General features: G+C 35.8%; 1 protein-coding gene across 7 annotated transcripts in view; it reads right to left on the bottom strand.

Annotated features, from left to right (window-relative positions):
• The window catches only part of LOC140148439 (uncharacterized), a 45337-nt gene that overhangs the window by 9720 nt on the left and 9534 nt on the right, over window positions 1-26083 (bottom strand). The window contains exons 3-7 of one of the 7 annotated variants that reach the window (XM_072170378.1): window positions 24292-24345; window positions 20273-20356; window positions 19730-19783; window positions 4168-4373; window positions 979-1089 (exon numbers count right to left, since the gene is read on the bottom strand). In XM_072170378.1, the coding sequence (XP_072026479.1) occupies window positions 979-1089; window positions 4168-4373; window positions 19730-19783; window positions 20273-20356; window positions 24292-24345 (509 nt within the window). The remainder of the gene's footprint in view (window positions 1-978; window positions 1090-4167; window positions 4374-19729; window positions 19784-20272; window positions 20357-24291; window positions 24346-26083) is intronic. The other 6 variants (XM_072170379.1, XM_072170380.1, XM_072170381.1 and 3 more) reach the window with 6 other exon arrangements.

Genomic DNA, 26083 nt, shown 5'->3' on the forward strand with positions numbered 1-26083 from the left:
ATATAGGCAACAATAGTATTCAACTTCCTTTGTATTTTATTGTTCTGAGCAACACTAAAATGACCATATTTCTGGAACCACAAGTCCAATTATGATGGGGATTTTAGCAAAATAAAGCTCTGGAATGGCTCACGTAATAAAATTGAAAACTGAATTATGATTTTGATCGACATCAGACTCATTTAGCTTGATCGCATCACAAATATCCAGTAACTGTCACACTACACACAAATAAGAATATTTAAAATTCTGCATCACCCACAAAAAAACCTCAAATGGTTGATAGAATATTTTTCACCCTGATGTGCGCATCTTTAAGGGCAAGCTTGCATACGCCAGACCTTTGAGCATATATGCTAGCTACTTGAAGCTGCGCCTGATGAAATGCGAACTGACGTCACTGTCATGTCAGGGTGAAAATGGTATAGAATTTAATGTTTATCGCTCGATGATATTAAATGATACCTTGCATTACCAGGTATAATTGCCAACCACACCACCAATTTAGGTTCACCACAAAATAACTGACTGACAGAGGAGCTCTAACGACTGCTCTCATATGATGTAAACATTGCAGATTTACTGTTGTAATCTACATGTATGGATTTCTCTTTGGATCCGCTCTTAGATTTTGCAAAATAAAGAAGCACTGGAATGATGGTCACTACATACACACATTTGTTTAGGGGGGCATACAAAGTAGCTTTTGTACAATCTGTTTGGATCACAATTTTTCTACAGAGCTCTGGAGCTTCAGTGTTTCTGATAGTATGCGTGGCTTGTAAATGATAAAATTTAGAAATATATTCTCTGATTGAAAGTATATCATGTGGCAGCTGAGTGGTTTAATAGAGCAATACAGTCAAAGACAACTCTCTGACCAATTTGTGGATCCAATTCAATTTGGTCTTAAAAAATTGTGGCCTTGATTGTAAGTTAGAAATTCATCCAATAGCGCGGAGTGGTGCGTTTTCTTACCTCCGACTCATATCTCTTCCTATCCTCTGCTGCCTTATCTGCGTATGGTTTCTTGTCTAATTCTGTCATAATACCCCATTGTTTGCCGCATGCCTTGGTTATTTCACTAGCCTATACACAAAGGATCAAAACAGGAGTATAAATAGTACTAAAAAGTTAATATACAAAGTATTAATATTTCAGAAGAATATATTATTAGTGTCCTGAAGAGTAACTAATTTCAGTCCTGACATCTGAAAATGTATCAATTTATTGAGTATAATAACTTTCACTTTGTCCTTCTCTCACATTAGTACTGTTGCTGCATTATACTTTATAGCAACACCATTATGCTTGTGCAATGCAATTTAACATGGTCAGTTAGTTACTCTGAAACGACTATAGGTTAATAAATGCGTATCACTTGTTGGGAGTGAAATTGTACAAAATAATGCATGCATACTGACACATTGATGATGCTTCTAATGCACGAGCCCTGCAGGGGGAGCACATTAGATGCACCAACATCTCAGTACAAGTGCATTGTTTTGTACAATTTCTCCAGCAACAAGTGATACACATTTATTAACCGACATGTATTTCAAACACAAGGAAGAAAAATCCATAATTTTTTGGTTTTTTTATAACAAAATTGTCACTAAAAAGGTTGAAAAATACAAGAAAATAAAAATGCATTAACCTGCAAAACAAATGAAAGCGCCCGAAAGCACTGTGCATAGTACGCGCTCATGCATTATACACAATCAATGCATGGTTTGCATTTTTCTAACATTTACCTCCGATTAGGTCCAGCTATCTAAGAGTGTATGAAAGCCCAATATCATTGCAATGTCAAGTTCAAACAAATTGTTAATGTTTCTGCAGAGCAGCCAGTGAATAATAAACATTGAAAAATAAACTTATGCATCCGGCCAGTAATTTTGCTGTGATGTTATTCAGATTTTTGTGGGTTGCCTCAAAAGTCCATAAAAGCATAGAGCAGATTTTGGTAATAAAAAGATCTGAGCACATGGGCGCAATATAGCCAATTCATTCTAATATGGTAGTGGTAGCACATAATTTTAATGTTGCCAGCATATAATTTATCACTAGGGGCAACAACACGTTTACAGGAATTGGTGTCCTTGATATAAGGAAGTATATATAATCTACCTGGATAAATAAGGCAATGACAATACCAATCGCCAGGGGTGTGCTCTGTGCAAACCACTGATTTCCGAACATAATATTGCAGCATTTTGAGAACGGACCAAAACAATTTTATTTCCTTAAAGTAAATTACCAAGCACCTGTTCCTCATCATAACAGCATCAACATTGATCTTTTCATCACCTAAGCAAGACCTATCCAGTTAAATGAGTAGTTGCGCACACAGACCTCGCTTCATTTGGGTAGTGTAAATGGTCAGGCAGGGAGCTGCAGGCAATGAATGGTAGCTAACAACACTAACCCTCTAAGCGAGTTCACAGGTAAGAGTCGTTACAACCTGCTATCACAATGACTGATACCGCTTTAGTTTCCAGTGGTTATGGATGAAACTACTATCATCCAAATGCAACAGTAGGTCATAAGCCGTGATCTGTAGCTTTACGTGATGACAAATATTACAACTAAAATCCGAGTCCTTTCAAATGGATCCACAGTTGGGCGAGGTGATCTTGGCAATACATGTTGAAAACTGTTGGAAGGTATCAATCATTTTGATAGAAGATTGTATGCTTCAGCTAGTGCAAATGAATTATAACCAAATTCCAAATTAGCACCAGTTTGTCAGTACCATTTCCCATTGTGATTAAAAACAATCCTTAAAATATTATCGAAATGAAAAGCCAAATTTAAGAATAACAGACAACAGTTTGAGTGATAAATAGCAAGTATGAGTGATTTGGTGTGTTGTGCAAATAATGAAATGCATTGACGCAGATGAAATAATTCAACATATTATCTGATCATTAGACATTTCTTTTTTGTTTCTACCACTGACTTTGTATAAATACAGGGCGAGTCTGAACGAACTGTACTCTCGAAAAATATGGGGTTTTTTCAAGACCTAAAATAGCATGCACAGGGAAACTTTACCAAATGAACTGGCTAATCAGCTTTCACACACTTTTTGAATTTGCTAAAAATTTATATTTGCATTCCTGAACTAACCATAACATGCAACCTTAAATTTATTCCACGGATTCAGCATCCAACCACTCAAAGGGAGAGCATGGCCAAATGGTTAGGGTACTTGCCATTCAATTCCTGTTGCAATTCAATTCCTGGCGGTGGCAACTTGCAGGGGTATTGAATTGGGAAATTAATTGGCAACATCTGCAGATTAAAATTCAGACTCTGCTCGCCCCATGTTCATTTAGAATTGAATAAATGAATCATGGGAGTACTGTCCTTCAAAGGGGATGTTTAGCCGTCACTCGGTTCCGTGTATTTAGAGTCCTACCTATACATATATATCGCAATAAGTTTCGAAAAGAGTAGGGTAAAAAACCCTGACTGTCCCGATTCATCCCACTTACAAGGCTCATGTGGAAAGCAATGCTTCGCCATGTCACTGCTTCGCCACAAGTCAATGGCTCTATAAATTTACACGTTTTCTCTTTTGTAAATAATTCAAAAAATGCACAATCAAATATTTATCAATGCTAGCTTCTATTGTCTCATAGCAATTGGGACTACTTCAGCCTAGATTGCCCAGTAATGCAGCAAATTAATATCATCACTAGTGAAAAGTCACATTTTGGACATTGTGGTTCGCGATTTGACACTGCATACTGCTGATTTGTGAAGCAGAAACGGAGTCTGTGGAATAGATCGAAACTTGTCTTTTTTGGGGTAAAATCCAGATATACTGTGAATCACCTCGAGTTTGGTAGTGACATACATGTAGGTGCGTATTTTGCATGCTAATCGAATCCTGCAGAACATATACACTCCTGTTCAAAGGCGGTTTGTTTGCACGCTTGCGGATGAAAGAGCGTTTTTGCTGTATGCTTTCGGAGCAAATGCGTAAATGCACTGATGTCACAACCAAACTGTAGGTGAAACAGAGTGTAGTACTGGAATGGAAACGTTAATTTTCAAAAATTCACCAGATATGTGAAAGCTGATTAATGAGTTAATTTAGTTCAAGTTTCCCTGCGCGTACCAATTTTAGTTCTCAAAAAAAGTATTTTTCAGACTCACCCGGTACTTTACCTTGGGAATCTGGTCGCCATCTTTGCAGTAGCTTTTCCTAAAATCATCCAAGAAGAAAAAATAAGCTGTCTTTGCTCTCTTAATATGAGAGCCTGGACGATTCCTCTTGCGCCTCTTCTTTTTCTCATTCAGTGGTTTGCGTCCTCTCCTCGGTGCCTGTGCAACCTGTGCCATCTGCATCATATGGTGTGCGTCTGGAATGACAAGTAGCGAGGAAGTGTTAACATTCAAAGAGAGATGGTGCAATTTGTCAAGTTGCTTATCTAGTGGTGTGATCTGTGTTGTGTGGTGAATGTAGAATGGTCAAGACTGATATAGCTGCCTGAAGTCATCATTGATGTTCATATGAAATCAGTTATGGGATATAGGGAATATTTGGATTACAAAAGAGCATATTAAATCTATCAAACATTTTCACTTGGTTTCATGTAACAAAGTAAAACTATTACCTACTTTAAAAATAAATAAATCAGGATTTTCCGACCACCCCAATGGCTTAAAAACTCAAAGACCAAGACTGATTTTCCCTGATTTTACAAAATGGTCACATTGAAAAAATATATTTTGGCAATGGCAAAAGGCACAGACAAGGACTACTTTGGGTAGAATTTGTCGTAACTAGCCTGAATTTTTTCAGCTGACACCCCCTTCCCCTAAAAACATGTATCTAAACAGAAAGGTTAGGGGTTGTTAAATTGTTGAAAGAATGAAGTACAACTTCAAAATTGTTTCCGTATTGCGATAGGGTTCAAAATGTTTAATGGATGGCAACCAGGTACCCTGCTTCCCACATTCACATATAATACAGTTAGTGAAAGTGCCCCCTCTCCCGTCAGAAGACTAGAGAATTCACACTTAGATGCCCCCAGTGAAAGATGCTAAATCCTATTGTAATGTAGTCTTCGTTGTATCTTTTAAATAATTTAGGAAGCAGCTATTAAATCTTGACACATTCTCAAGTCACCCACTTGATGATGGGATTGATACTGTGGCAGTCTGGTGGAATAAAGTGAAGGGGGGAAAAATGAATTTTAACACAATCACAGCTTGTTTAACATTCAGCAAAACCGTTTCTATTGTACAATAACACAACAAATACGCACAATGTATACAGAGATTGAAGAGATGTCCATATGTTTTCTCAAGAATCAAATCAAAATGCTGGATCAAAAAGAGGTGGGCACAAATTTTAACAGTGTCAAGAAACCAATCTTGCTTCATCATCAACGATACCGGTTTGTCACCATGTGCCATCAGCAACAATAAAATATTAACTAGCTACTATCAGAGAAACTCACATCTAGATATTGTGCACAGTCAGATGTGTGATGATAAACAAAATGAAAACAAAAAAGAAAAAAGAAATGTGTACGTGTATTTCTGTTGTGCATTTTCACCCACCTGATTCTGTAAAGTAATGACATGACACAAAAAAAAAGGCGTCTACAATTTTTAACTAATGCTCTGTCTGTTGGAAAATCAACATGAGAAAACGGAGGAATTTGGGTAACAATCACATTGATCAGGTTTGACTGTGGAATTGAGTGGGGGATTTAGGCGTTATTACGTACAGGTAAATCTCAAATACATGATGCTAAAATTAACCAATCAATCATAATTTGAAGTATGTCAATGTTTCACAGACACACGTTGCAAAGAAGGGTTCACTGATAAAGATGGAAGATGGATCAAATTTCATGATTATCGCTTCTGTCGATTCACATATAATTTATCAAACTTGACAAAACATGCTTGGTTTCAAACTCTGACAAAAGCCATCATGATCTGAATGCAACAGCATATTTCAAACAGCTTCTGCACTTCATAATGGTGTCAAAAGGGGGCAGTAGACACAAAACTTGGTTGGAAAGACTTCTTCCCTTATCAACAGAGGGAGTCTTTTAGTCTACAGGCAAATCTGACAAGGCACTTTACATTTGAGTGGGAGATCCATACCAAGATCTACTCAAAACATTTGTCCAAATCTTCAAAGCCTCCTGGTTAGATTACATGTAATTGACCCATTGGCCATGTTTGAGTGCAAGTACAGACCCACCTTTATGACCAATGCTCGCTTTCAAGACTGGAGTGTCACAGGGCGTCTTCAGATTTTGACTAGTATAATATTTTGTACACAGAATAATGTAATTATTGACTACAACATTTCTTTTCCTTATATAAAGGAAATGCTTAATACATACAAACAACTCATAGCCTAACAGAGTTAGAATTTATGTTTGATTTATATTTTCACATAGAGTGGAAAGTTGGCGAGGGGATTTGGAACAAACAAACAAAACATAGAAACATACACAGCAACATAGCCATCCCGACAATGTGTAAAAATAAAAATGTTGGGGTATCAACAGGAAACTCATAGTGACAGGTCAAAGCCCTCGAATCACATTAAAATGAGTGGCGTAGTGTTGGCTTTCATTCTAACATTACAAGAGTCTTGGTACAATAAAGAATATGGAATCTGCCAGCAAATCTTGGGGACTTTGCCACTCCTTGCAATCATTTCTTTTTACCAACCTTGAAAACATTGGGTTTTTGCATGTTACAACATGAAATCTTGCCTCACTTGCCAGTACGTACCTGTGTGCTGCACACGCCGCCTGCTGCGTATGGAAAAGATTTTTTTGGAAGGGGGGGGGGAGCTGTTCCCTAGTAATAGTAGTAGTGCGCTCCTAGATACAATTCTAAAATTTTGACGCGTTTGCTTTGTCATGTATTCTCTGGAGAACCAATTCTTTGTATATTAAAACCTCTAATCTATTCCTAGATTGAAAAAGAAATTAACTCGCTGTGTAATGACGCACGGCTGTGGAAGCGTATTTTTTCCCTTTTTCTTTTACAAAACGATTTAGTGGAAGTGTGCAGGGCTGTTTAATTTTATAAAAGTGCTTTCATGGGTTGAATGGATTCAGCTTTTTTCATTATTAATCTATCGACTGATTTTATTTTTTGATAACGTTATAGTAAGGAATTCTACAATCTTGATTATTCTAAGTAATTTTAATTAACAATATGACTGAAAGCGTAATTATCACTTAACTGCCAATCATCTTTTCACTTTTTAAATCACGTTTCAAATCGGAAAATCAATTGATTAGGCCTACAGATAATCATTTTAAGTCAAATTTTCTTATTTCCTGATGACAAAATTCTATACATCTATATGCAATTAAAAGATATATTTCTAAACTTTTCCAAATTTCTTTAGTTTTGGACTATATTTTTCATCCGGTACTTCGCCTCATTTAAAACAAAATAAAGCTTTTCTGCTAGGATAAACTGGAAAATGCTGGAAATTTCCTTTGAACTAGGGTCAATGTTCCCTGCCCAAAAAGTGCTTTGGCCCCTCCCTGCTGCAGAAGATCACTAGTATAAATTGATATCTCTCAGAGTCCCTCGTCCATGACTTTGATCTTTTAGCATGAAATGTTTTCTTCAATTTGTTTTTTGTAAAACGAAATCTTGAGGAAAAGGGTAAAAATCTTGAAAAATGCTGATATTATGATAATACACCACGAGGCAAGAGTTGCCGAAAGAGCACGCACACATATTTTGATCCAAATTCACTTTTTTTCCATGATAATGCCGTTCTTCGTTGAGCGCTTGCTTGCAAGCAAGCTTGAGACTTTTCCCATAGCTGGTAGCTGGATGGGGCAAGTATAAACTCGTAACTGGCACTTTATTAGAAGCTAAGTGCTTCAGTCACAATGAGTATATATTATTAGTAGTGTGGTTCCTGTATGCGTAAACTCGAGTACTGAGTTGGATGACATGCTATCTTGGATATAGTCCCAAACCCAACTTTTTCTATATCATAAAAATCTAATAAAAAACCAAAATTGGCCAAGTTTTATCTTTTTCCAATATATATGATCATCTCCGTGTATATTACCACTAACATCTTTCATATGATACATGTGGTAACAATTTTGGGGTGGAAAATTTGTATTCATGTCATAACGGAAAATATTATTAAAAATTCAAATGGATGCTTTAATTTATTCCATGTTGTAGTATGTCGCGAGGACACAATGTTGAATAGTGTCTACAACATTTAAACCGTGCTTCATCAGCTTTAATGACAAGATCATTTATGCAATATCTTTCAAAACATTCGTTTTATATTATTATGAATTACCAAATTTTATCTTTCAAAATGGAAAGTCGACTATTATTCATGTGGAATTTGTACAACATGATGCAAAGCTACAGGAAAATTCAATCATAATTCTTATTTAGTCAAGAATTTCCCCTTCCTATGTTTCTTAACCATGAAACACGTTCAAACAGGTTTTAATGCGCCGTGAAAAAAATCGCACTGCAAATATACAAGCTACGTACATGTGTGTATATCGCCTATTTTTAGATTAAGTTATTTTCACAGTTGCTGCAAGGAAAACTATGTATGCTGTGTTTGAAATTAAAGTAGAACCACACACAAGTTTTATGAAAGTTTTATTTCAAGTTTATTCGTACTAAACATGTTACAATCTGGGAAGGGTGTATTAGACTCTGATATTGTAAATACACAGTTAAACAGATAGACACGTCTGTCTGAAAGACGGAGAGAGAAAAATAGGCAGACTCACTCAGACAGGGATGGCCATACGTTTTGAACTGGGCCCATATATAGGTGGAGTTGTGACATCTGCGCAGCACAAATGACATCATCTATTTAATTTTCTCTAAAATTATGCAAGATATACAGCTAAATTTGGTATTAAATTAAAGCACTCATGCAGGGCAAGAGGATAGAAGTGATAACACATGTAAAAAATTTATTATGTTCTGTTAATTACTTGTTAATTAACAAAGCTCCAGGGTGGAGGAGGATCTGGCGCAGGAGGATCTGGCGCAGCAAAATTGGCATCTGTTGTGTAACTAAGTTAAATCATGTTCATATTAGGATTTATTGCATTTGAGTACATAAACTGTGGCTAATTACTAAAACTAATCAGATTTTGATCATTTGGATGTTTGTTAATGAGTGTTAATTACCTTAATTAAAGAATTATTTTAAAATTACAGTCCTACGTTGCATTGGTAGAACTATGACTGTACGTCAAGTACTTTGATCAGGACGGTCATGGTTTTGCAGTCAAGGCCTCAAATTGATTCATAGATTCTGAAACTGAACCTCATACATATGTATATTTAGCATAATCAAGCCAATTAAAAAGCATTTGCATATATATTACTGACAAACTTGGTTATGACTTGAGCAAATAAAAAAAACCAAGAGAAACCAGGCCTATTTGTCGCGATGGAGTGAATGCAAGTGATATGGATGAGAGGGTGTCAGAGGACTCTGCAGATCAAATGTGACACAGGTTATACCAGTTTGATTGTTAAGGACCTACATGTAGCTGTCACTGCAATTCAACCATCATCTGATGCTATATTCCTATTTCTTGCTTCATGTCATATCAGATGGCGTGGTTCCTCTTGAAAACAATATGCAGTCAGATTATGGTCATAATCAAAATATGTATAGCACTCAGGTACAAAGGTTGTTATGTTAAAGGAAAAAGGAAGGTTTGCTAAGGAAGAGAGGAGGCCATAGTACCACAGAAGTGTGTTTTAAAATATTGTGGTATCAGTCTTCAACAAAGCAAAAAGCAGACCGAGAAAAATAACAACCCCCGTTTCAGTACAAAAAATGTAAATTTTGTTTTTAGCAATTATTTGAATTGTTTTGTATAGTTAGTATAACTCTTCTGTAAAGCAAATTTGTACAAAAAATGGAGAATTTTCACTGAAATCAACGCATTTGTATACAACGAGATAATGCAGTTTATTACGAGGAATTAATACCTATTTTAGTAGGTTTGCTGCTTCTGGATGCCTTATCAAATTGAATTAGACCATTTAATACATGTCTGGTGTCCTCAAGGGAGAGTTACAGTAAGAACATGGCAAGGTAAAATTTTCTGTTAAAAAAATGAAATCTGTTGGGTCATTTTTCTAGCCCCGCGCAAAATATGGTAAACATTCCCGAGGTATAGAAAGTTATATATGCTTGGAAAGCTCTGACTGTGAGGAATTCAAATCTGCAATAATTAATCTTGTAGGGTATGCAGCATTTCTTCAAAAACAATTTTTTCCAATAGTATTTTTTTTCATGAATTTTGGAGGTTCTCAAATTCATAATCATTTAGGGGTACATCCTATGTTAATTTTAAGTGCATTTTTGTATTTCTTTGGCAATTTGCTTCCAGAAAATGTATACTTTTGTGGGGTTAATGCATAGTTTGAAAAAGTTATAGCCATTGAAACGAAAAATACACGCGATTTGCATAAACTTAAAGTGTGTCTACGAAATGGGCCCAACTTAAAAGCAGCGTGGCGGATATAGATGACACAGACAAAACATAAACTCATGGTGAAAGCACAAAAAAGTCGTAATCATCCGCATGAATTTACTTTTCAAAATGATTAGCCTTGGGCAAGGATTAAAAAAGAAAATTGGCAAATTGGCAGTTAATGAAGATTTTACATAAACAAAAACATCCTTAGCACGGACCTTATTTAACTCCCCCAATCTCATGTTAAATTCAGATTTCCTAACAAACTATAATTTAAAAGTCAGGTTTCTGACTTTAGTCAGAAAGTAGCATCCTGGATGTTATTAGTGATAAATAGCCTACCGCTGATTAGGTAAATTTCAAAAACTCCCGTTATAGCCAGGATAGTCCTGAAAAAAATACACCTTTATGAAATCAAGCATCAGCCTGGATCCTACTTTAGCTTTTAAAAACCACCCATAATCTACAATTTTGTTTATGCGGATGCTTACAAGTATTGATCTGAGTGGCAACCAGCTGGCCCCGGGTTATAATCTTAATCTACATGAGTAGAAAGTCCTCATTGGTTCTTTGCTGTGTGGTATGACAAGATCTAACACGGTTCAGTGTGTGCGCGTCAACTTGATACGTGCACGCGCTATTTGAACCAATCGGAGGCGCATAGCAACAATGGGATCGATCGATTCTAAGCCCTATGTAATTCCTTGTAAAAACATAGTTGATCAAACTTTGGTATTAATATTTTTATTTGAAGTGCTTAAGAATGAGAATAGAGGTATTGTTTATAGCTGCTGTCGTGCATCTATCATCTCATATAACATGGGTGACATTATTTTTGGTGTAAAACAACTTGTTGTTACTTAAAGTAATGATGTCGCTTGTGTTATATGAGACAACCGATGCATGACATCAGCTACAAACAATTCCTTTATTCTCCAACTTCAAAACACATGTATCCAAATTCCATCACCTCAACTGATATACATGTACATACATACAGATCGGCATACAGACAGACAGACTGACAGACAAACGAAGTGACTACCTGACTAGACAACCATTGAGAGGCAGCTAGTGTAGAGCCAGATGTGCATGAGTGACAGGGTAATGTTGCCGTGAGCAAGATGACAAGTCACCACGTGACATCAAACCTACCACCACATCTGTGAATTCTGTATGCTTTCCAGGCAAAAAATAACAATCTTGTCAAAACTCTCGTTGTGCCAGGTTTTACATTGCTACCAATTAACATTTGTGATTTTAAGGCACCTTTTTTCCATATTTAGACCAAATTTCTCGATTCTATGGAACCAGTTATCTATGTTAGTCAGACACCAATTAGCATAATTCCAAAAAATGTTATATTAATTGATTTTCATTTCATACTTTGCTACTAGATAGAATTGGTGGTCTATTCAGGTTTCATTTGAAACATACAAAACCGAATCAATTTGAGGACCAGGTAATGACAGACTGGGGACTAAGATATTTGTGCAAAAATAAAACAAGGTACCACTATGTAAAACATAACCCCATGGGGGGAGGGGCAGGCTTAAGAGAGTGCGCGCATTTCAACTTTTTTTCCCTTCACTTGGTGCCAAAATGAATAGACTTCACAATTTTCAAGTCATTTTCCATCATAATGGTAATCTAAAACCACCCACTGTACGAAAATGTCTGTTAACATATCACCATAATGTCATTAGTTTGTTAACGCTAAACAAATGAGGTAAATGCGGGTTAAAATCGCGGCTTCTTCGCAAATTAGAAGTGTTTACAGCAGGTGTATTTAGCACCATTAAAACTGATCTGTATTCCTATGGGCACATATAGCAAAACATGTTGAAACTTGAATTAGTTTAAATTTCTTGGGTAAATAATAAAAAGACTTTTTTTTTGATATTATCTTATGTTCCAATAAATCTTGCTAATTTTTTTTCCTCTCTCCTCTCCTCTCCTCTCTCATACTAATCCAGTCATTCCTATCCAAAGACGTGCTCTGGTAACTCGACTAAGCCCATGTAAGCCAAGTCCTTTTCTTACCAATATGCCACGCCATGCAGTACGATCAAAGTTTTGTCTGCATTATACCTACTTCCTTTCCCTGACTTGCGACAGGGTCGGTTGCAGACTCTGGCCATCCAATATGCCAAAAATAACATAATACCGGTGACTGAACTCTCATTTTTAAACTTTCTATAATGCGTTACCTCAATGTTGCTTAAATATTGAAGTATATTCATAAATTTTTAGGAGAAATTGGAAAAAATTGGCTCTAACGAAATGGTACAGTCAGCATAGTGGCACACGCAAAATATACATCGCTGAGCGATATCGTTGACATGTGTGCCTCAATTGAATACAACCGTGACTGGGTCCCTGGAGCATGACCACTGCATATCGACAGAGCTATGGGTATCTAGTGACAACATTTTGACCACTGCTAAAGAAGATGGACAGTAAATGAAATAGTATCATCTCACACTGAGGGAGGAAAAGTAGCGAGGGGTAGGATGGTTGCACTGAATACTGTTATGCACCTATTCAGTGTATGCTACAGACAAGTGTAAACTTGTAAAATGTATGGAAAAGTGTAAACAGCCCTGTGCATAAACTGAACATTTTTTATGCACCAGGAAGCTCGCTGCATGAACTTGCCAAAAACAACAATTTCTTGCATATTTACTCTCGATCAGAGTCTAGCTGATTTGTCAATCTATACCTTACATTATTATTATTGAGTGGTTCAAAAAAACCAAAAAAACACTGGGGATATGAGATATATAAACTCTAAGAGAGATGCCTTTTAAGTCCAGTTGACAGCCGATTTGGTTCTAGCTCCCTAACCAATTTCTTGACAACGGACAGCCGAGGAAACAACTCAAATCCAGAGATAATAACTCTATTAGAGCTCATCTGCCGCATCCTCCCGATAGAGTGGCAGTTGGCTCAATTCAAAATGAATCATGAATGACTGGCTGGACTCGGCGGAGTCGATGTACGCTAAAGGTTATCGTGCCCATTCATGAAACTGATATCGTCACACACGACTGCGAGCACAACAATGACAACCAAGCCAGGGATGGACTTGACCAAGTCTTCCGGTTTGACAATTTTGATAAATTGCTTTGCGAGTAATATAATACGGGTTGGATTAACAACAATTTTGGCATGGTGATAATTTCACATGTAAGAATACAAAACATATTGACTGTTTCAAGCTGCAAAATTTGTGAAAACAAATTAATAATTTGCTTCTGTTCAGTAAACAACTCAGGTATTGAAATTTTATCTTCTGTTTAATTTGACAAATTACTTTGAAATTGCTGCTACCCAAAAAATATTACATATTTGGGAATAATGCAACTTTTTCCTCCTTTCTAGTATCGAAGTGAATAACCTAATGCTATATCAGGTGTATAGCATACACAGCTCTTGCTTACTGTGCACACATACCACCTACCGTTAAGAAATCACTTGAAATTTATACAAGGAAAAACACTTGGCCAACATCAGAGAGCGACACAGAGATGAAAGCAAAGAAAAACGTATGTTGGTGCGCGTGTGGGTGGAATGTTCATCATAAAAAATTGACACACCACGTGTGAAAAGTCAGCTTGTCACATGTAGTCAATGCATACTATATAATTAAATTTTAATTTGAATGAGAAGCGGCTAAATCATGGAGATTCAGATTGTAAATACACTACTTAATCTCCAAGTGAAAAAATAAACAAATTAAACCCTATACATGGTATGCAATGAGTGCTTGCTTCCTCCTCACCCCCTAATATTCAAGTCTTTCAGATTTGTCAAAAATAACAACATGATTTTCGCTCCTAGCAGGAAGTCCTGTGTATCATTATGCTAAAAATAAAAAAGTTGTACCTGCGAATGCTTGCTACATGATGCAAATATAAATCAAAAATATGAATCTGGTAGTAAAAATAAATGTAATAATTAGAATTGACATACCGGTAATTAATTATAACAATTCTACTCACAACTTAGGTGAAAATAAATTAAGATGATGATTCATGATACTACAATAATTGAAATGGTTTCGATCTAATACAGGTTAGTCACGAGACAAACAGATAACACATCCCACAAAAACAGTAAGACAGACAGACACACAGACAGACAGATGGATAGAGAGAGAGAGAGAGATTTGATGCTCTCACACTCACACACACCCACCTCTCACACCCCCACGCACATCTCATCCATTACATTTTTAAATAAAAGCACAATTTTATTCATCCCCAGAAAGATCTGGAACACCACAACAAATATATCATATTTCCATCGTTTAAAAAATAAATTAAAAGCATAATTTTATACGCTTGAGTGAAATTATGCTACTAAACAGATCACATTCCAATAATTTTCACCATACAAGTAAGGAAAATAGAAGTCCTTTCCCTTCCTTTAGTAGCGTCCATGGTAATTTTTAATCAAAACATATATTCTGCATATCTTTGTTGTTTAACAAAAACAGAGTCAAGTAGTTCAATTGTGTAGCAAAGAGTGGAATTATCATCCACTCTTGACGCCTTGGTGTTTACCTTGCTCCTCCATCGTACTGTGTTTCTTTCAACGCTAGTTGGCGTAACAAATTCTGCTGTGACTTCCACGATTAACGACTGTCCTGTTATATCAATACCAAACAATTTTCTGCAACTCTTCATCGTATTCATTGAGAAAATTTGTCAGATAACTGATCCAGAATGATCACTGGTGTTGGTTGTATATTATCCCGTCTCAATCATTAGGAAAATGCAACGGAAAACGCTGCAGTGTAAATTTTTTCCCCACCGATTAGCTCTCTATAGCTAGCGTATGGTGGACATCGTTGTTCGCTTCTCTCATAGCCACTTAGTCATAATATGGACGGACTGGGCAGCCTCATCAAAGATGTATGCATAATGCTGGGTCTGCACACACTCACACCGGCTATCTAATCCAAACACTGGCCAACAAACTGACCACTACTCTGCCCTCTAGAGACAGCTGCAGGACATGCATGACCTATCAGTGACCTCAAGTCCTGTCTAGCTATCTGACCAATCAGTTGATGAATGGCTGAGCGTCCTCATAAGGTCACTCATGCCATTTCTATTGTATGCATGAGAGAAGCTGGCAAGTGTGTGGATAGCGAATTTTTAATGGCGATTAATTTTCAAGGTTCTTGTCAAACAAAAGAAATATTATAATCATTTATGAATTTATAATGTAAACCATTCCGAGTTGTATAACTACAGGTAGCATATTCATTTTTCATACAATATATGATTTGATTAATCAAAAATTATTCTTTACATGTATACTTAAAGAATAAGTGAATCTTTTTTTGTTGATGATACTTACTGAATTATCATATAACTAAATGAAACCTGCATGATTCATTGAATCAAATAAAATCTGCACCTTTTAATATAATTTTTTGTAATTTCTTGATTAAACCAACTATACAGATACTTATACAATGATTCTTATTTAAATATCTTGATCAAAACATTGACTCTTCTGTTATTTTATGAAATGATTCTTTTTATTTTATTATTTTAATTATGAAAGTATTCTTATTATATTTTGTATTTAACAACGCATCACAATATGTCAGGTTCAACATATTTTCCCCATTGTGAAGAAACACTGTGTCAATGCCGATTTTAAGAACAATCACTCTATAATCGAGCATATCACTAATCTTCAATCAAATAAGAAAACATAAAGGTACACTTTGACAGGTTGAAAGGTATTTCATACGCACTACAGCTTTAAAATAAAACAAAAATACACAAAATAAACATACAAAATTGTGATAATTTACATTCCACATTGAGATGATTCATTTTTTATTCATTTGTGCAATTATCCTACTTATTTCTTTGACTATTGACATCAAATATTGATTGGGCTTACAGCATATGAAATAAAATCTGCAATGAGAGAAAGATTTCAACCAAGAATGTTATTTTTTACACAATCCAATTTCTTCCTACTGATTGTGTTTCGGTTCGATTTCACGACCCTTCTGATTTGACACCAAAACAACGCAAAATATTCATTTCACAATGTCTGTTTGGGATCTTGTCTCCTCTGAAAATATCACACAAATATTATTTCTGAATAAATTTCAAATTTTTGGATTTTTTTTTAAAGGCAACTATCTTTTGTTTCTGTGAGCACTATTACACATACATTTTCTACCCCTTCTGCTCTAGCTATGGTCGTATCTCAATCTTTTTCCTGCCATTTTCCTCTTCAATTTTTTTCTAGCTATATAACTGAAAATGAATCATCGCTAAGTATATAAAAAGCAGCAATAGCATGCATCCACATTTAACACTTAGAGTACAGGATACTTAAAATGGTGGAAAAACGCTTTCTTTCTACCCATACCTGGCCCGTTTTTTTGACTAAATCTCTTTAATTATGCATTTTCATCGTCAAGAGTTATTAATCAAGAAGATCCCTCTCTCTTTTAAAGGTATTGTATGTTGATAGTATAGTTGTTAATGACACCAAATGATCTCTCAGGTTATAGTAAGCGTGTGTCATCCACAACAGACTGAACAGAGCTACATTAATTCATCTCTTTTACAGGCCCACTACAATATATGTCCTCAACCCCATACCACAGTATGATCAACACATCATCATTCGATAGGGGAAAGACTAAACCTCTATATGTTGGGTATGATATTATTTTATATGAACAAAAAACATGAGCACGCTCTTGTTTGTTAATTTCCACGTAACTGGCCCATAGGTTATTGAACCAACATCATATAAGATGTAGCGAGTGAAGAAAGAATTAATTAAGGTAGAGCAAGAGACGAAGCTGGTCATTTCTATTCATGGAATTTCCAAAATTAAAACTATAAATTTCAATTAACTCAATTGCAGGGAAATGGCTTTCTTCTTGCTGTTTTTAAATAAAATTGGCTAGATTTTATTCTTGTTCAGGAAAGGCAAGTTCGTTAAATTTGTTTTTCAGGTATTTGAAAAATAATAAATGTCAAAATGAACCTCGCATACATTATGCGATTCTTGCTATGCGTTTGTATTATGGTTTCTTGGTAAAGGAAAGGCAGACACTCCCAGAACATAAAATAACTGTAAAGCTGAATTCATACTCCATTTTCATCTGTATGTTGGTAACATTTGATTGCATTTCACCCCTAGCTCTAAAATGTCTCAAAAATTAAGTGCAAAGACTGACCATCCAAAATTTGACCGCTTGTGCGTGCTCTCCTTTTCAGCATACTAGCATGGGTTGTGAGCCTGAAATCAGGACACCTTGTACTCTTAATGTATTTGAAATAAATCAATTTTTGACCTACATTTTCTTGTTCAACCCAATTTTTTTTTTATATTTCGCTATTATATTAAGCTTTAATCTGAATAATCTCAAAACTTCACACTAACATCCAATTTCCCATTAATGACTTCTGCAGTCATTATAATTTAAATAACCACTTGCTGTTTTTCACTTCGATTTATTCAAATTTTATTTGCCAACAGAACTGCTTTAAAACAAAATTGGCGGTGTCCAAAACTTCGGCAACACAAAATCTTTATCAGCATTTCTTTGTCCAGCTTGACAAATTTGGAAAATGACAATTCAGACAGAATTTTTTCCCTATACTTGAGCCCAAAAGACCTTTTTGAAATTTTTTGCTAATCAGTTACAGTGTTGACTATATACACACCATCAGTAAATCAGTTCCCAATTAGTGTTCTTTTCAACACCCACCACCTCTTGTTGCCTGGCACTTTTTCTCCCTTGTATGTTATTTATACTGAGCTAATCATAATACAAAGGCTAGAAAAAAATCTTTAGCATGCTGCATAATACACATCATACACACGCAGAGACGACAAAAACTTGGTTGGAGCCTGCATTACCCAGCTAACTGGGTTTTATTTATAGAGCGTTTCTAATATCACCCATTATGCCAATTTCCTTGCCCAGTATTCTCGCCCATGCTTAAGTTTCCTTTTGTCCCGTTAGCACAGGCAACATGGTATTAAGCTCACTTTTGTTTTGATATTATTAGTACTCTGTGCAAGCTCCTGCCTGCCATCCAAACTGGAATAGCTTCCCTCACCCGCAGATCCTCAGCTATTTGTCCTCACCCCCCACTTTGCAGAAATATTTGAAAAGTCTCCACATCGCTACTGAATGCATATGAAAAGTTCCCTTTCCCCCAATTTTGAGTCTTAAACATCATCGTCATTTTACATTCAATGAAATATTCAACATCAAATTTCCTATCTACACTGACATAGCAGAGCAGAGCAAAAGGAGCGTAAAAGAAGGTTTCCCGAGGACTATGATTCATAAGAAAAGCCACATTGAAGTTGAACCTATGCTTTGTTTCAAATCACCCGCCCCATCGTATATTGCACACCAGTAAGTCAATAGCTGGTTGGGATTCATCGCTAGAGATCCCCATCTTGCGTTATCATACACCTAATTGATTCCAATCAGTCAGTCTTCTCTAAGTAAATACAAATTAGCTGAGCTTTCAAACTAACTTATTATCTACTAACACTCCACTGGAAACTAGTATTTTTACACTGTCTGCTCTTGCACTTGAACTCAATTGCAACTTTTTGCAAATTCTAGCAATTGGGAAATAGTCAGATATGGCGTATGTTATCACGTTTTGCCTAAATCATGTTTCCTTTACCTTGTGTTTTTACAGGGAAAAGCAATATAGCAAATCGCAAGTGGGTAGGCCCAATAAAACCATTGGTACACATCAATTAGACCTACTTACTTTAGTCCTTTCATTATTCTAGTTTCATATAATTTAGTTTTGATCTTATTCAAGTACATAGGCTAATGTCCCTTAATGGCAATAGGTAAATGAGTTAGTTCTAAGTGTTATTATTAAAAGCCCATCACCGAAGCATATTTATGTATTTTCATACATTATAGATTGATCTTAAGCTACATAAGTGTGTGTCCAGGTACAGGACCAGCAAAGCATAAACCGACGATTTTTACGAAGGCAAGCACCACAGGAATAGAAAACTTGAGCTTGATATAAATATAATGATAATAAATATAAAGGCTCGTGCAGGAAGACTTAACAACCAATAAACCACAAAATAACACTTGCAATAATAAAATATAATAAGAAAAGGTGGCTTGGTTTGGGCTAGCAATGCCGGTGGTGAGAGATGGTGAATTTGAAACTAATACTTACATTCGCTTTGTTGTTTGTAGTACCTCATTTGTGGACTATGACTACGTGGAGGATCTGTGATGGCATAAACATTATAAAATGTGTCACTCATATTCTTACAACACACTGCCATTGTTGCCTCCTGCTTTGATAGATGCCCTTTTTGTACTCTCCAATCCAATTCTAACCATTAATACATTGAATACTTAACAAATCTGAAGAAACTTGATCAATGATATATCTTGCCCACATGGCCTATACTTTGTACACAAATTTTCCAATTTACACACCCAGTTTTTTGAATTTACACACCCAAACCTTCAAATCCTGCCTAAGACCCTGATCTAACTCCTTTAAAGATGAAAATCAGGTATGAAATCCCTTGACTAACTTGCACTGTTCATGTCCGTTATTTAAATTTAAATACATATTTTCAACAAATCTAACGATCTTACTGTAGTATCTGAAAATATTAATTAATCGTTCATTTTACACTTCGTTATACAGATTCTTATTTACATCGTTTACACAGAGACTTGCCATTATTACTATACGAATACATACGCAATGAATTTGAAGAAGGTAATGTTGAAGAAGGTAAGGCACGTGACCAAGGACTGTAACTGGAGCATTCATACTTGGCAGCAACTGTAAAAAAGATGGCATTCATTTAACTGCTGTAAGTAACATAGTGCAGGTACTAACATGTGTAGAAAGATCCCAAAAATCTGCATTTATAACAAAATCTCATCACTGCACTGTGCTTGCTACTTTTATGGATTCCAGGTGAAAATTCTTTTGGTATACGACACCAAAAAACCAAGAACTTTTTTTTTTCTCGAAGATTTGTGTTGCTGCAGCCAAGTATGAATGCATGCCTGCAGCCTGCACACAGGTGCAGTGTGAGTATTGAGGCTTTCTACACTACTAGTACAGATGTATGTCACTGGACCAAAAACAAAATCTGGATTGCCAGGTGTGTGGCACATTACATAACAACAGCTAAACACAAATGCAAAGTTAACATGGATACAAAATTGTCCGGGATAATGATTCAAACCCCGAGGATTCAAACACAATGGGTCATCTTCTCCTCATCAAAAACAAATTTGGATATAATGAATGCCAAGTAGGACAGCTCCTTGTCTCCAATTCTACTGTCTTCCATCTTTTCGCATTTTACCCAACTTGGTACATTGAATGTTTCCATGCTTGTTCGACATGCCAGCTAGCTTTTTTCCGATCAGTGTAAACTAAGCCTATATGGCACGGAGAACATGTTGAAAAATGACGTCAAAATGATTTGTAAAAAGGAATGGAAGAAAACAAAGGTGGAATAAATGTATTTTCATTAGTTCTACAACATTCAGAGTGAGCAATGAATAATTGATAGCCTTCAGATATAGTTCTTTCAGAATAATTACAGGTCTGGTCATTTCTTCTTTTACTTTAAAATCAAAATCTTGCTCTTCCGTATACGTTTGTGCAAATTCCAATCCCTTCTCTTGCGGAAATTGCAACCATGTGCGGACCTGCAGAAAGTTGGCTATTTATATTTTTATTGATGATTTACTGACCATATTGCTCAATGCTCATAGCAAATAATCAGGGCTTTAGCATTTCATAACATCATGTTATCATCAAATTTTGATTTTGTAGAAATCAATTGATTCTGTAGATTTTGAAAATGTGCAAGAATCAATCTTAATTCATGCAATTTGTTTTGCAAGAATCTTTGCAATATATATTGCCAGAATATGTGAAATTCTAATCCTGCAATCAGGATTATGTCAATTCTGTAAAATGCCTTTTTCTTCTCACAAATCAGCTAGATGAGCAAATCCAATTACTTGCTCAATTCTCTATCTGACAATATAATAATTACTATTGTTGCTCCCTTCGTGATCAAATAAATTGCCAGTAATGCTTTCAAAATGCCATATATTCACTACTTATATTGTAGTATTGTCATTTTACCTTATGTGGAAGTTGGTAATAAAAATTAGTTTATGCGCCATACTAGTCACATGTACTACTGGCTAGCACTATAGTTCAATGAAACTGTTATAAATTCATTTTGTGATTTTGATTTGGAAAATTCATTTTAAAAATCTCCAATTTAATTTAATCAAAATTTACATGATTTGCCTACAGAGCGTTATTGGATTTTAGTATGCCTGTAGTGTAAGAAGAAATAACACAATGATATTGATAAAAAAGAAACATAAAAACAGTAACATAACATTTATGGCCTATGCCAGTTGGTGCAACATACATACAAATAAAACAGCAGCATAACAACATAAATACATTATGTATTGATGTATAAAATAAATGCAGGTGTGAATCAACATTACGTAGACAGACCTACCAACTCAACCAACCAGGGCACTGCATTGGAAAAGCATTCATCATGTTCATTCCTGATTCGATCTACTGCTTAACATAACAGGATTTTAAAAGTAGCAATGACTCTAGACTATTGGTAGTGACGAGAGGGGCAAGCCTGATCCCCCACTTAGGACCCTTCCTTCCCCTCTTTCCCCTGGCTAGTGATATTTGTAGCTTCAATGATTCATCTACCATCGATTGAAACAATATATCACTAGGAAATCTATTTTGCAAACTGTGCAGTGCAACACCTTTCAACTTGAATGAAACACACAATTGATGGCTATCTCGACTGGCATTTTGTAATGTCCATACCCTCTCTTGCCCCTACATTTTCTCTCAGAAACTCATACGAGTTGTAATTTACTGTATTCTGATTGTAAAACGAACCGTAACACTAATGAATAGGTACTTAGCGCGCCGAGTGTAACCAGCCTTTTCACACAAATACCACCATCTAATGAAGCATTTCATGCAACAAGTTTCACATGGCTGCTCTGACCGTATTCTCTCATCCTGTTGGAGGGTTTCATTTAGCAATGATGGTGCCGTTAACTTATCATTGAGTTACAGCATCGCTCCCAAAGGGGCTACAGGCCCATGACAAATTGCTGCAGGTTTACTCCCTGGATTCAAACCAACCCAGAGCTCTATTACTCAAGCTAGATCTTGGTATACAGCACACACACACACGTTACTAATTTAAACTAGTGTGCCATCCTCAACGCATCAATTTGGTTGAGAACACTCGGCACTATGCCGCTGATATAGCTACCGGTTGAAAATCAAATGTTTTCTGTAGGCCCCAATTAAATGCTACAGCCTGGGGAATTGCAGGCTATTTTTATTTAGTCATCTCGGATACTTTGTCATTTCATTTTTTTCTTCTAATTTTAGAACAGAAAACATCTCAATTTTCCTTTGTTTTTCTCAAAAACTGGTATCAATTTTTATTTCTCCAAAAAACTAATGGATATTAGAACTTAGAAATCAGAGTAAACTTATCACTTTTAAGATTTTTGCCCTGTTTTCAATATCTAATCGTTAGTCCCCATTTATCCATAACCTCTATTCCCCAAAATTTTCTAATGGTTTGATTGGAAAATAATTGCTTTCTTTTATGCTACAAATTCATCATCTTTTCCTCACATCCAAAGCTCGGGAAATTTGCAATGCATGACTCAAACAAAAAGCTTATTTTGCCCCTTGAGTTTTCAAACAAGGGATCCGCTCATTAAATGTCAATTCGAATAGGGTGCATTTAAAATCCTAGTGGCATACTGGATATACTTCACTGGTGCATTTTCTCCTTTCTCCTTCTCTTTTTGATTTGCAACTTCAACTTAATGAAAAACTAACAACTGCTCGCTAACAGTTGCTGCTAAACATCCCTGGGAGACACTAACCATGTGTGTTCGCTGAACTTCTCATAGACGTAGTGTTTCAGAGAAAATTAACCCTACATGCTATTTATGAGCATCAATAGCACTGGGCAGCTGTCCATGAATTATCTCTATTGGTAACTTGTATCAAAAGCTTATCAGAAACCAAAAACTAAATAGCGTAATTGCCAAAACCCATACCAATGTTCCTCTGTAAACATACGTAATCTTTTCCCTTCAAAATGCAATATGATGCAAGAAATACATTCCACTCAGATCCTTTGTGACGGATCAAATCAACTATGGAAATAAAACGATCGCTTTTTTTCCTTATAATACTTCACAATGCTTAATCATGACTGTATGCCATCATACTGAAATCAATACAGCATCTTACTCATCATTACCATCGTATAGGGTTTGCAAGGAGCCATTCCGTAGTGCACAAAAAATTAGGGAGGGGGGATAAAATTTGAAAACGGGATGGAGCATGGGCTGCATCTCAATATTTTTTGCAAAAGCCGGGAGATTGATAAAATGATGACAACTTGGAAATATAAAACCTATGTGGCATTTCATCTAAAGACACAAATTAATATATAACTGCTGTAGCACTAATAAATAATGGAAATTGAATGAAAACTTCGACAAAATAATTGATATAAAAACATATCGATTGTTTGGAAAAAAAAACGACTTGTGCAGGCAAACCAATTTATCACAGAATCACACTAGCAATAAAAAGGAATAGAAAAGTGGCTTGGTTTTAAAAATACTAGCAATGCTGGTGAAAATATCAATAATACTTACAATCATTTTGTTGATTACTGTAGTACCTCATTTGTGGATTATGACTATGTGGATCTGTGATGACAATAACATTACAAAGATATGTCACTCCTCATATGAAATTTTCAAAAAAATGAATCCTTTTCTTACACTACTGCCACGCATGTCACAACACTTGGAAAATACTTTACAGCCGGGCAGGGTGTAGAGATTTGACCAATTTTATGGTTATTTCTCGGATTAGTGCAGTGCGTCCCAAGCTCTCTCAGCAAAATATTAGCAATTTACTCCAATACAGGAAACTATTAAAACCACCACCACCAAAGATGAAAAAGACAAAGAACTTTGCGAAATATTAAAAGCCATGGGAACAACTGCTCACCAAGAAACATCATAGCAGGGAAAATTTCACTTGATAATTGGTTCAAATTGATGCGGTCATTAGCCGGAGAGAGCGGAACGTGTGTGCGTGCATGCGTGTCCACATGTGATCTTTTAAGCACAGGTGTGCGTTTTTTGTGCAGGTATATGAAGGTGTCCATTTGAATGATGGTATGTATGTGGGTGCGATGTCATGTACAGGTGTGGGGGTGTGTTTGTGCGCCTTCTGGTTTGGTGTGTGCATGCATACACGTCGATACTTGTGCGTGCAGGCCGACACATCGTGCAAGGCATTATAAAGTGCATATTTGTGAAGGAAGTCATGAATCTTTTTCATCAAGACAATAAAAACGATAAAGCCTTCCACTGTATGCATAACAAAACTCAATCACTGGCAATATCTCACTGATGGTATGCACACAAAAGCTTTGGAGAGATTACTTGCATATTATGCACACATACCTGCTACAAAAATGTCCCTTTTTCCCATTTATTTTAAGATTGGAAATTAAATTGGTGAGCAGAAGGATGGGTTTGTGGTGTGAAATTGTTAATGTAGCAAGAAGAAATGGCTGCCCTTGGTACTATGTCCTTTACAAGCACGACCAAGTATCAAGACATGAACATAAAGAGTAATAAATATAAGAAAATATCCCATCCTAATTAAACTATTCTTGTCACAGAATGATATTCTATTAAGATGAAAATTAGTTTTATGTAAATTTATGGGGATTACTTTTGAAGTTGCAGATGACCATATGGCAGCCATTTCAAAATATTTTCCAAGCTTTTAATTCACCTTGTAATAGCAAAAGCAGATACAATGAGATAGTGACACAGAATAAACCCATAAAAAGAGAATGTTACCATCCAATGATGATTCAGCGCCAATTTTCCGGTGCTATTATTTTCACAGATTGTAACAGACGAAGCATCTAATTGATAGTTTAAAATTAGGATGATATTTTCAATGTGAATTTTACTACAATTTAGTAATTTATGCGTATTTTGTTAATTTCACTGCATTCCCAAAGTTGCACAGGTCAGGTGCAAATTTTATTGTCCCACGAAAAATGTTAGCTGTAAATATAGTACGCAGGTAGCGTGGGTGTGCAAGAGAAAAGGCGAGTGAGAGAGAGAGAGAAGAGAAAAAGAATGAGAAAACCACGCATAACTCCATCAATATACAATCTAATTCCTGTCTACTTTGAAATGAAATACAATACTAAGATTTGTCAAATTATAGCGCCTAACTTCTAGAAAACAAGAGCTTTTCCCGCCCGACTTGGTTATTTTCTTCTTTGTCTCTCTTTCCCTTTCAGTTTTCAATTTTTTTCACTTCACAATCACTTCTTGCTGATTTTAACTACCTCGGTACTTTGAAATTGCAAATTTTCTTCGAAAAAATTCTATTCAAAAATATGTTCACTGT

The sequence above is a fragment of the Amphiura filiformis genome, chromosome 3 (assembly GCF_039555335.1).
Source record: "Amphiura filiformis chromosome 3, Afil_fr2py, whole genome shotgun sequence".
Lineage (NCBI taxonomy): Eukaryota > Metazoa > Echinodermata > Ophiuroidea > Amphilepidida > Amphiuridae > Amphiura > Amphiura filiformis.